Genomic DNA, 13,382 nt, shown 5'->3' with positions numbered 1-13,382 from the left:
AAACCCATTCAGAATTGCTACTCATAAGCAAGTTTTCAGAAACCTTTCCTGTGACAGAGGTCTAAACCGTGAATAACTGGCATACCATTTGCCATTTTCTGGGAAGTCTTGTTTACCACAAACTAGCAGTTCTGATGACCCTTCCTTCCTTCTTCCCTTCTTTCCTTCAGCCTCCCTCTCCCCGCCCCCCCCTCTCTGGAATGTACTTCCTTGTCCCTGGACTTTTGCTATGGGTTGTTTGCTGGTTTTTGAACACTGTGGGTTTCCTTCTACCCTAATGCATTTCCAGTTCTTTTCTTTCTTTTCTTTTTTCTTTTGTTGGTTGTGGGGCTTGAACTCTGGGCACTGTCCCTCAGCTCTTAGCTCAAGGCAAGGCTCTGCCACTTGAGCCACAGCACTTGCTTCAAATTTACTGTGGGTTGGATCTCTACGCTGCTTGGCTACACGCTGTGTGAATGGGCCACTCAGGAGGGCAGTGTGGGCACTGGGCATGATCTTGAGGATCCAATGAAGTAAAAAGGATGTCCTTGCAGTTTTATAGGTAAGAGCAGAGCTTGCCAAAGCTAGTATACAGAGAGACGCAGATTCTTGGATGTCATCTGAGTTCCTCCTCTTCTACCTTACATCAGTTTCCATGGCTTTTTCTCAATGCAATATTTGGTTCCAAAATTCTCTAGACCAGTTAAATGAGGCCCTCTGTTCATAGCAAAGGAATGGGGAGTATGCCAAGATTTTGGTTATAAACAGATACCCAAATACCTATCTTTGGAACAAGTTCACAATATGCTTAGAGATCCATGACTGAAGTGTTTCCATTTAGCCTGCAGGCAAGGTGCTTTGAGTATTTCCTTGGAGCTGTCACTTCTCTGGCATCCCACACATGGCCACTGGGGTTGTGATTCAACCCCGCACCCAGATTCTTGTCATTCCAGTTCCTACTTCTATAGGAGAGTCTTAGAAGAATGACAATATAAAGATAGAGCTAAAGAGTGGGTGAAGTTTAATAAAGTGAAAATACTGATAGAAATCAAAACTACAAAACTATACCTGCCAAATTCAGTAAGGTCTATTAATTATTATGGTCTGGCTACCCAAGCAAGACAGAAGAGGGCGGAGCGTCACAGGGCTAGAAGCCTGATTGAGCTGTGGGGCAGTCCTGGAGGTGCCCATGGCTGCCATTCTGTGTGCACCACCCTTTGGATTACCCCTCTCCATTTACTCCTTCAGCCTCTGCCTTCCTTCTTCTCGGATTAGTTTTATCTATTCATCCCTTTGTCAGGCTCACAGATGCCACATAGGGAGAGTTAGCACCTTCCTCACACAGGTTCATGTTCCCTCCATGGTCTAGGAAACCTCTAAGCCACCAGGCAAAACTGCTTCTCAGAAGTCTCTGATTACTGTTCTCTGGCTAGCTATGTGCTTATAAACAGTGCACCTGTTTTTTCAGGAAAGAAGGTTCTTCTTCTTCTTCCTCCTCCTCCCCTTGCTCCTCCCCCTCTTCCTCCTTGTCCTCCTCCTTCTTTTTCTCCTCCTCCTCTTCTTCTCCTCCTCCTCCTCCTCTTCTTCTTCTTCTTCTTCTTCTTCTTCTTCTTCTTCTTCTTCTTCTTCTTCTTCTTCTTCTTCTTCTTCTTCTTCCTCCTCCTCCTCCTCCTCCTCCTCCTCCTCCTCCTCCTCCTCCTCCTCCTCCTCCTCCTCCTCCTCCTCCTCCTCCTCCTTCTCCTCCTCCTCCTCCTCCTCTTTCTCCACCTTCTTTTGTGTTGGTCCTGGGGCTTGAACTCAGGGCCTGTGGACTGTCCCTGAGCACTCTATCACTTGAGCTAAAGCTCCACTTCCAGCTCCTTGCTGCTGGTTAATTGGAGATAAAAGTTCTCAGATCTCAGCCTCCTGATTAGCTTCTTCCTTTTAAAAAAGAAAAAAACAAATCAAATAGCAAGAACAATGCTATGTTCCTGTAGAGAGTAGAAGAACTGATATAGAATAGGAACAGCAAGTGATCTTCTGAGCCCTAAACCCCTAAACTGACTGCCCAAAGACTATGGTCTCTAAGAATTAAAAAAAACCTACAACCTTCCTAATAAACTTGGAAGTAAGCCCAAAGACATTTGAAGGAAGCTCTCGAGTGTTTGTGTGAAAGCTATTTAAAATATATCAATCAAATTTGTACTCTTGTATGCTTGCTGTGGGGAGTGGTGATAGTAGTTCAGAGCTTTGGATTCTGTTTTTGCAATGGTGGCCTAGGGAATCATGCATTAGATAATGCATGACATAATAATCATATTCCTTAAAACCATCTTGGTCTTCTTTAATCCTTCAATCTTTAATCAGTGCTCTAATGCCTGATGCATGACACAGTCTCATTAAAGCTGACCATTAAATAGATGTTGAGAATACTGCCTTGTGTAGAAGTTAAATGGATCCCACCCACCCTTAAAACAACCTGTGGGGAACACAAAAGGCCTAATTTCTAAGAATAAGACAAATGTTTTATTCAGGAGCTTTTAGGCAGTTTTGCATATGAGCAAGCCGGATGTCCAAGCTATATTTTCTTGCTTTTACCTAAACCTGATTCTATTGTTACTGTCATTCATTCATTCATTCATTCATTTATTCATTCATTCATATTTTCTAAATAAATACAATAGGATCACAATAATCCTATGACAGGAATGGGATGTGTTTCAAGAACTCTGATGGATGCATGAAGCCATGAGAAATACTAAATCTGATATGCCATGTTTTTTATTTTTCCTTCTATGTGTATGTACCTTTTCACTTCACCTGCTAGCCTCTCTTTGGCATAACTCAGCTCAACTTCCAGAACCAACTGTCTTGTACTTTGTGACCATCGTTAAGTAAAGTGAGGGGTACTTGGACTCCAGCAAGGTGAAGCTGTGGACCCACAGTGTGGATGCGCTGGACAAATAGCCATCTCACGCTGGGACGGGTGGAACACAGTCCAGATTGCATCACATCAGTTAAAATGGCTGGCAATTCAAACTTATAAATTGTTTGCTTCTGGAATTTTCCATTTACTGTCTTCAGAGTATGATTGGCTGTGACTAATGGAAACTATGGAAAGTGAAACTGGGGATAAGTATGGGGGAGGGACTACTGCAGTGTGTCTCCCAAATCCAGGCAGGGTTTTGTGCTGAGCAAAACAGGAACCCATCTCTGTCCTTGTGGAAGTTATTGCATTAGGGAATGTGATCCTAGATGCTGTAACAGAGGAAGCTAGGTACCTCAGCAGTTAAATATAAGTTATGAATTAATTAATTAGCTAATTATCTTTTGTTGATACCGAGGTTTGAACTTGAGGCCTGGGGACCATTCCTTAGCACTTTCTCTCAAGGCTAGCACTCTACCACTTAAGCCATAGCTCCATTTCTGGCTTATTTTTGTGGTTAATTGGAGAGAAGAGTCTCAAAGACTTTGTTGCCTGGGCTGGCTTTGAACTTCAAACCTCAGATTTCAGCCTCTTGAATAGCTAGTTTATTTCTTGATTCTATAAAGTCAGATGAACAATATGGGAGGGGGAGGGATGTGATAAGCTATTGTACACCTTTAGCACTGAGAAGAGTAGAAGCTTTCCTGTCTTCTATGTGTGGGTTCCAAGGTCACCCTGGGCATTGACCTTAATGTCAGACAACGGAAGAGAGAGAATGGGAGTCAGAGCATTGTGCACATCACTCTGATTAAACTCCTCAGAACTCCACTGTATGGCTTCATCCAGATATAAGGGATAAGGGGAATGCAGCTCTTTGCTGTGGGGTGGTTTCTTAGCAGAGCTTGTCATTAGAGAAAAAGGTCATGGCTATTTGGTAGACAGCTAGACAACTGTTTCACACTTTTATTGGGTGCTGGAAGCTGTCTTACACACACAAAAGGTATATAAGTATGTTCGTTATATAACGTTTCAGACAATACTAAAGGGAGTGGAAGGGGGAGTGGTGTAACAGTTGTGCAAATGTTTTTTCCACTGTTTGCTCATTGCCCAGTTTTGTCTACAAGGTACATGTGAATTGATTGTTTGAGTATGAGCAAAGATGTAAGAACTCTTCTTTCTTAATTATGTGAGAGCAGTTCAGATGTGTGTGTGTGAGGGGACGGGGAGAAATTATTATCTATCCAACTGTCACCAAGCCTACATTGTCATCACATGTTCCTGGAATTATACAATTTGTTGAGATTATAAACACAGCTTATTTATAAAAAGATATTATCAAGCCAGGTACTGGTACCTCATGCCTGTAATCCTAGCTACTCAGGAGGCTGAGATCTGAGGATCACGATTCAAAGCCAGACTGGGCAGAAAAGTCCGTGAGGCTCTTATCTCCAATTAACCACCAGAAAACTGGAGCGGTGCTGTGGCTCAAGTGGTAGAATGCTTGCCTTGAGCTAAAGAGCTGAGGGACAGCACCCAGACCCAGAGTTCAAACGCCATGACCGACAAAAAAAAAAAGATATTATCAAAACACAGAAGGATTGTGCAGATATAAGAAAGTGGGATTAAATTTGCTTCTGAGATTTTTACTGTCTATAGTATAGGATCAAGCTTTATGTTTTGAATCTCTCCCTTTTTAGATCATCTATGTAGGAAAATAAGAGTTGAGTTCTTTAAGCTTGCAGTTTACAGAAAGCAAAATTTAAAGGCTCTGGTAAGGGAAAGTTAATGGTAAGGAGATATTCTGTTTAGAAAATATGGAAGGATTTATTGATACTTCTTATAGCCCCTGCTCTGTGCTAGGCACCAGGGTACTTGACCAATTAGTACACTGGATTTCAAGGAGACTGAGACAGATCACGAGGTCTATCCTAAAAAAATCTTGGTTTTATTGGTGAAGAGATCATTTCTTTATTGGAAAGATAGAGGCTGAGGTCAAAGCTGGCAGTCATCACTAAATCCACCTCTCCGCTCCTCATTTTCTTTGTCTAGAAAGGGAAAAAGATAATAACAACTTCCCTGTTTATCTCACAAGGCTATTAGGTTCAAGGTTCAAGGTTCAAATCAAATCAAAGACTGTGAAATACTATTCAGGTGTTAGGAGCTACTATTAAGACTAGTTATAATATGGACATATGGTACAATGTGGACTTCGGTGTTGGGCAATGATGCTCTGAAGGAACAATAAAACCTTTCATCCGTATATGTAATGAGTTCTTCATAGTTGGATTATGAACAGACATTAACAGGAAGTCTTCACAAAAGAAGAAAGCAATAGTAAGTAAAAACCAAAAGAGATCTTTCATCTACAATGGAATGAATACAGGAGTGAAATCAGTCTTAGTTAAAAAACATTATAAGCGAAAGTTATTCTTTCCATTTCAAATAAAATTGAAAGTGAGGAAAATGAAGAGAGGATTCCTTTGGTCACAGAGAAGGATGCACATTTAGATACAGAAGATGAGCAGTGGCGGCTGTAGAGGCAGGATGAAGGGCAGCATGGGATTCCTTTAATGGGAACTAGAGACACAGTGAAGGGGAGAGAAGATGAGGCAGGGTACTAGCTCAGAAAATGAGAAAGGCTCCATAGCTGTTGGCTAGTATTAGACTTCAGGGAATGATCTCAAGTCTTTTCTGAATTAACTTCCTCCAGGGAGCACTTGGCCCCGAGGGAGCTTACCTTTCCAGAAATAAAGACATTATAGCTCTTGGCACAGCCAAGTAATTACTCTTCTAATAACTTGTGATTTCTTGAAAGTGTGGTTCCAGAAAGGAAAAGGCTGATTTGAGTAGTCCTTGGGGCTTATCTGACTTTTCTGTGGACTTTGAAACTCACACGTCAATGTAGTTCACACCACGAGCCAATATGTCCCTTAGAAAAGTGGGGGTAAGTTGATATAATGTAATATAAGTAACAGTTGGCTTGTCCCCAGATCACAGAGTTCCATCAATACAGCTCGGATCTCAGGATATATTACATCATTAAAAGCATGTAAAGGCTGTCCAGTTTAAGAAATGTTCTTTTAATTTATTTGCCTCTCTGTATGTTTTGGAAAGTCACAGAGAGAAACTGATATCAGAGAGATGATAGGATGGGACTTTCCTCATGTTTGTCCTCCTGAAGAAAACATCCATTTGAATGCAAGTCTTTCTGAATCGCCATCACCATTGAAAACCATTGGAGAGATATTAACAGCTGGGCATAGCATAGAGCTAAGTAAGTATACACTGGAGAGGGTAGGTAGGAATGACGGCCTTCTATGATTTATGTCACCACTCTCCCAGCCTCAAGCAGCACACTATGGAGAGAGACTGTTGATTCATGGGTCAAGGAGGGAAGTAAGCATTAGACTTTGTATTAAACCTCAACATTAAGACTACTCCAATAAACCTAGTATGAAGAGGAACCCTATAGTTTCTGACTGTAGGCTGGTCTGGCATAGCTTGATGGGATCCAGACCACCAGATCTCATTCCCAGTGCTGGCCAGACCTGCAGTCAGGAAAAAAGCCACACCCTCTAGCCTGCTCAGCCTCTGTGGACTGAGGCTGCAGACAGCACTCCCAGAAACAGGCTCAGAAGTTGCAGAAAAAAGTAGGACTGACTATGTGGCTCAGGGGGTAAAATGGCTGCATGACGCACAAGGTCCCAAGTTCAAATTGCATTACAGCCCCCTGAAAGCAAATTAAAATGGGTTAGATTCCTCCAGGTAAGACAAGGGATAGAAGACTGCCTGAGCAGAAAGAAAGCAAACCAACCAATGTATTGCCTTTGGCATCTACTGCATTTAACACATGTATTGTTTAAAGTTCAGTTTTGTTTGTTTACAAGCACTTTTAATAGTATCATTTTATTTTTGTATTAGCATGCATTTGTAATGAAGGGATCTTATGATAATATTTCTGTGTACTCTGAATAAATTCACTGGTTTACCACCATATTCCCATTCCTCCCCACTTTTCTTATGTGTGTGCACATATGTAAGTATATATTATATACTTATACAGTATATGTATGCATCTATTATATACTTATATACTGTATAAATATACTGTATAAACTGATCACACACACAGTTGATTGGCATCTTGGCTAATTTCTTGAAGTTTGATTGTTGCAAATAGAGCTGCAGGTAAGTTTCTTGTATATAGATTTACTGTCTTTTGATATATGCCCAAGAATGGTATAGAGGATGTAACAAAGTGGGTTTACTTTTAGATTTTTAAGGAATCTTCTTACTGATTTCCATAGTGGTTGCACTAGATTACATTCCCGCCAGCAGTGCCTAAGCATTCCTATTCTGCCACATCTTCATCAGTATTTTTTTTATTTACATGTTTTATTTGGAAATGTTTATACCAGAACAGTGAATTTAAACTTTAGAGACAGTGGATATCATTAGTTTAGTTACCATCAGTTTATTATAAGAGGGAGATATGGAAATTATTTATATGATGAAAGATCTCAGAACTTCCATGGAACGGGTAGCTTCACACGAAGCCATTTTAGTGATGTATTCACTCTACATACTTCCCAAGAATGTCACCATCCCTAAATAAGAAATAATCCTTGTCATCTAGAACTACTTTGGTGCCTCCATATTCTGGGAGAAGAACTTTATCACCTACTTTCACTAATTGGCTGAATCTCTCCACCCTTTCCGTTAGAGCCCGATCCCACGGCCACTACTGTGGCTTGCAATACTTTTCCTTGAGACTTTTCTGGAAGCATAATGCCTCCTTTGGTTTACAATTTCAGCTGCACTCCTTTCGACCAACAATCGGTCAGACAGAGGAAGGAACTTCCTAAATGCTTGTCCAGCCATGACTTTTCTTTGTGGTCACTATTCAGACTCTGCTCTCACGCCGACTCTGCAAGGAGAGTCTTCATGAGTATTTGTTTGATTGTTGACGGCAGCCATTCTGACTGGGGTGAGAGGGAATCTTAGTGTGGTTTTGATTTGTATTTCCTTTATGGATAAAGAGCCATAAAGACTTCATTTCTTGAGCATTTCTTCATATATTTATTATCCATTTGCATTTCTTCTTCTGAGAGCTGTTTTATTCAATTAGTTTGCCCATTTATTAATTGGGTAACTTGTTTTTTGTTGTTTATTTATTTATTTATTTTTGGTCAGTCATGGAGCCTGAACACTGGGCCTGGGTGCTGTCCTCAGCTCTTCAGCTCAAGGCTAGTGCTCTACCACTTGAGCCACAGTGCCACCTCCGGTTTTTCTGCTTATGTGGTGCAGAGGAATCAAACCCAGGGTCTCATGCATGCAAGGCAAGCACTCTACCACTGAGCCACCTTCCCAGCCCTGCTGTTTATTCTTTAAAGTTCTTTGTATATCAGTCCTTTATCTATTGAATAGAAGAATTGATTCTTACAAAGTAGTTAGTATAACACTGACACACTGGAGGAAATTGAGACCAAGAGAATGTCTTTTGTGAAGGTCCTTCAAAAGTAGTAGAGATAGAGCTGGGGGTGTAACTTGGAGAATGCCTCTCTAGCAAGTGTGAGGCCCTGAATTCAATCCTCCATACAGCAAAACAGAACAAAACCAAACCCCAAGCCTAGAAAGGATGGAGCATATCCTCAAGCCAGTCTACTTGACTCCTCCCCTTGATCTATTCCCATAGCCCTTCCCCTTAACCTCACTCAGGGTTTTCCTTGAAACTATGGTTAGGGGCTGCCTGGCTGGCAGGGGAATTCTGGCTAATAAAGCCTTGGAGAACAGCGAATAGAAGCAAAGCCTGTCAGTTGTAGTGGTGGGAAGGTCTAGGAGAGTTGACTCATTGCAAAACAAGTCCAGGCTCAACAATAATCCCTTTCCCATCCTCCTTTGCAGAATTTCTTAACTTCAGCCTGACTAATGTTCTGAAGTGAACAATTTCTTGTTGGGAGAGGTTGTTTTGGTACTCTGAAGGATGTTTAGTCTCATTCCTCTGTTCAACATCATGTCTGATGATTGCAACATTAACAACCCCCAGATATAGCCAAATGGGTCCTTTGATGGCAAATCTGCCCTGGCTGACACTGCTTTATAGTGACCAGCAACCATGTTTTCCCCCTAGACTGAGGAACTTGCCAGGAATTTAGTACTAAACTTAGGACAGACAGGGAAAACTGGGATGCTGATCACCCTGCAAGTGAAGGTTCATCTAATGTTTACATTGAGGCTATATATTTATATATCAACACATATCAGTATATCTCTAGCTATCTATTTTTCTTTCTATCATCTTTCTATCTATCTATCTATCTATCTATCTATCTATCTATCTATCTATCTATCTATCTATCTATCTATCTATCTATCTATCTATCTATCTATCTATCTATCTATCCATCTATCTATCTATCTATCTATCTATCTATCTATCTATCTATCTATCTATCTATCTATCTATCTATCTATCTATCTGCATTGGCTGCATGGCCATCCAGGCAGTCTTTAATTTCTCCAAATTTTTGCACTTCTAAGCTTAACACATCTGCATAATGCTTCCTTCCTTCCTGAATATGGCCTGCCAGAGGTGCAGTGGAAGTGTCCTGCTGCAGAAAGGTTGGCTGAATGACTATGAGCTGCTACTGGGCTTTGAAAGAAGACCCAAGTGAATGCTGGTGGGAAGAGCTGGAAGCGTGCAGGACTAGAGAGAGACCATTGGTGCTGCTTGAGTGGACAGTGCTTTTGCCTGTGTTTATACCAGTTAATAGATACTGGATTGGGGAAGGTTTTTTAACTTTGTGGTAATATGACAGAAGCCTTGGTGTGAGGTGTGTATTTTTTAGAAAGGAATTCGGTATTTGAAACATTCTTATGAATTACTTTCCAGGGGCATTTTGCTGAGGGAAATGAAACAATCTCAAAAGTGGTTTGCTACCACGTTTATGTTTGTTGTGTGGTTGAGAATACTTGCAATATTTGTAAGTAGTTTGGTTCTTTGCAAATTTGAAAGGCACTTTCAGGAGAGCATTGGTTCTTCAGGTTTTGGAGCTCAGTGTCATTCTTCTGCCCCTCTGCAGTAATGAAAACGGAATTCTGGGGGCAGTGGGTAATGTGCTGAAGTCAAATACTGAGATTTGAACCAGACCTGTGACTCAGCTCATGCATGACTCCATCAGGTTGTGAGACAATAAATCTTGCATGCTGGTACTGAGGCACAATGGCCGTTGTATATGGGGAGGAAGTGAATCAGCCCCATCAGTGGGGACTGGCAATGTTCTTCTTCCTCTTTGACTGGCAGCAAATGGGAGAGTGAAGCAAGTTCCATGATGGCAGTGCCCAAGATATATTGTCACCTGGCACCAAAGCATTGGCCTTAGTAATATCTGTGTGCACTTTGATTCATTGTATAGAGAGTGTGAGTTGTTGTGTGCGATTTGCATTTTCCTGGATTATGTAAACCACTGGCTTTTGCCAAGAACTGTCTGTGCCCCAAAGCTCTGAGCTGGTTCTCTCCTATTGGCCAACCACATTGCATTTTATTGGGAGGCGTTTCTTTCAAGTTGCAAAGCAGTGATAACAACCAGTGTCTCTTAGGAGTGAGGAGCCTGAGGTTCAGGGACTCCATTAGTGACAATGACAGCAGATGAGTTAATTTTCTTTGTGAATGGCAAAAAGGTAAGTGGATACAAGATCTTGGAGTTCCCCACTCCTTGGGAGGGGCTGTGTGTCCTCTGGAAAAGGTATGTTTTAGTGTTCTCTCTGCTTCTTCCCTCTTACTGTTCTCATCTCTCCCTGCACTCCAGAGGTATTGCTTCATTTTGGTAAACACTGGGGTGAGACCTTCTCAGGGATATAGTACAAGCAAGTAAAAGGGGGTGGGAGACAAGGAGAGAGGCACCAGTGAGCTGATTACCACCTCTGAAGTAGTGAACGTGTGGATGTTACCATTACTGTCAATGAGCTCTAAGGTTACACAGCAGTGTATTATGTGTACAAGGGCAACAGCTAGTCCTGCTTTGCTGTGTAGGAACACATACTGACATCTTGTGGCAAGCCACTGTGTTTTCCACAAAGGACCCTCCTCTCTAGTCCTACATATATGCATTTCAGATATTTTACCCACTTAGGCGAATGTCATTGGTGCTCAGGGATGTAGGCAAAGTGGTATAGGTATCACAAATCCCTGGACATTGCAAGGGTGAACATTTTTGTAACTTTAAGGCAAGAAGCAGAGAGAGAGAGAGAGAGAGAGAGAGAGAGAGAGAGAGAGAGAGAGAGAGAGAGAGAGAGAGAGAGAGAGAGAGAGAGAGAGAGAGAGAGAGAGAGAGAGAGGTGAGAGAGAGAGAGAGAGAGAGAGAGAGAGACCATTACATTTTCTTCAGCTCTGCTTGTTTTTCCTGCACTCAGCATTCACTGGTAAATCGGCTCTCTATTTAAGAATGGAAAGGGTCATCAAGGAGTAACAACAGCTTCTTGTTAACTGTCCACATGGACATGGGTTATAAAATGGAGTGGTTTTTGAAGAAAATTTCAAGAAGTAGTAATGTGCTTGTTAGAATCCCTAAGACCTGAGCTGTTGGGATGTGTTTGGGTGACTGGCAAGAGAATGTTAGGAGCCTTTCAGCATCAGAGCTGCAGAGGTTGTTGGTTCAGTATGAGTATTGCCATTGGGGGACCCTGGAGTTCAGTGCTATCTTTCTGAGATGCTTCTTTTCAGGCTGGCATCATGAGATAGGGCAAAACTTCTAAATTGGGGTCAGCAAGATTTTTACCCCTAACTTTTGCATTCAGCAAAAGTCTTAATAATGAACAAAAGCAGAGGAGCAAAAGACTTCAGCAGTTACATCATAGAGAATGTAAAAAATACCTGTGAAATTAGTACATATATATATATACATATATATATGTATATATATATACAAAAACAACTTCCCTGGAATTTTTTAAAAGTGGTTTTAGCAGTGAGCTAACCGTGACTTCCAAAGCTGTGTCTTTAAATTTTTATTATGGATACAAGCTATCAATTCATGTGTGAAAGTAAAATCTCATGTTCTTCTTTTGGTCTAGGCTTGGTATTATTTTTTGGACCTAGTAAGGAACATTTGATGGTAAACTGACCTGGTAAAAATTCTTTATCCTTGGATTTTATTTGCACTTAGGAAAAGGTGATTTTAAATTCTTAGATGATATCATGACATAAAGCTTTATTATTATTATTATTATTATTATTATTATTATTATTATTATTGTTATTTTACTGGTCCTGGGGTTTGAATGCAGGGCCTAGGCTCTATCTCTGACCCTGTCTATTCAAGGCTAATGCTCTACCACTTGAGCCACAGCACCACTTCTGGCTTTTTCTGAGTAGCTTATTGAAGATAAGAGTCTCATGGACTTTCCTGTCTGAGCTGGCTCTGAACTGTGATTTTCAGACCTCAGCTTCCTGAGTAGTAGGATTATAAGCATGAGCTACCAGTGCCCAGCCTCAAAACTCTATTATCTCTGGGAGTGTCTACTGCCAGATCGTGGTGGTGAATAGCTGTATTTGTTATTTACAAAGATGTGGGCTCTTGAGAAAATGCTGGAAAGAGGAACTGCTGGGAGAGGCCATGCTGAGTAATGACATGAAACCAGTGCTAAAAAACAGGACCCAGTGAGGGATTTCTGGACAAATAAAGACAAAGAAGTTTTGTCTTAGAGATTGTGCAAAGAAGTTCCTAAAGAGGCTGTGGAAACATGTTGACTTGCTCCTAACCAGAATCTTTTGCTCCTCTGCTTCTGTTGAGACTTTTCTTTTTGGGTCCGGTTGTGGTGCCTGAACTCTGGGCCTGGGCGCTGTCCCTCAGCTCTTCAGCTCAAGGCTAGTGCTCTACCACTTGAGCCACAGCGCCACTTCTGGCTTTTTTTCTTTTTGCTTATGTGGTGCTGGGGCCTCATGCATGCAAGGCAAGCACTCTACCACTGAGCCACCTTCCCAGCCACTGTTGAGACTTTTGTCTGTCTCCTCTAGAGTGGGCTAGACACAAATTGCTGACCCCGTATGGGGCCGCGTGGGTGGTTGGGCCTTGCTGACTTCTGCTTTCGGTTAGTGTTGAAGGAACTGCTGTCTAAGATTTTATTATCTTGTAATGATAATGAGGAATCTAGCTTTTTTTTTTTTTTAAGCTGTCAGCTTATGTAGTGGAGATTGTGATTCATGGAGGATTCTGGCAAGAATGAAGAATGAAGGGCATCAGGAGTGACCCCACAAGAAGAAAATGTAGCTAGACAGAGCTCACAGTGATTTTTCACTTAGCTTTCTTTCATGGTCAACATCTGTCAGGCTCCTTAGAGACTCAAGGCAGGAGGAATGCCATCTCTGAGGCCAGGCTTTGGGAGCCATTTGCCATTGGGAGCCTATGGGCCAGATAGACAGGTGAATTATGATTAGGTAAAGTATTAGATATGCTAGGAGAGACTCTTCTCAGTGAAATACTTTGTAGCACAGCATCTG

General features: G+C 41.6%; 1 protein-coding gene and 1 pseudogene across 1 annotated transcript in view; one reads left to right on the top strand and one right to left on the bottom strand.

Moving 5' to 3' along the window:
* Window positions 1-7,445: 7,445 nt before the first annotated feature.
* Window positions 7,446-7,765, bottom strand: LOC138829015 (10 kDa heat shock protein, mitochondrial pseudogene; annotated as a pseudogene).
* Window positions 7,766-10,470: 2,705 nt separating this feature from the next.
* The window catches only part of Xdh (xanthine dehydrogenase), a 56,092-nt gene continuing 53,180 nt past the window's right edge, over window positions 10,471-13,382 (top strand). The window contains exon 1 of the mRNA XM_070025317.1: window positions 10,471-10,564. Within this exon, the coding sequence (XP_069881418.1) occupies window positions 10,523-10,564 (42 nt within the window). The 5' untranslated portion in view covers window positions 10,471-10,522. The remainder of the gene's footprint in view (window positions 10,565-13,382) is intronic.

Source organism: Dipodomys merriami, unplaced genomic scaffold (assembly GCF_024711535.1).
Source record: "Dipodomys merriami isolate MVZ:Mamm:240054 unplaced genomic scaffold, mDipMer1.0.p SCAF_17, whole genome shotgun sequence".
Lineage (NCBI taxonomy): Eukaryota > Metazoa > Chordata > Mammalia > Rodentia > Heteromyidae > Dipodomys > Dipodomys merriami.
This window is presented reverse-complemented; position numbering and strand designations above follow the sequence as displayed.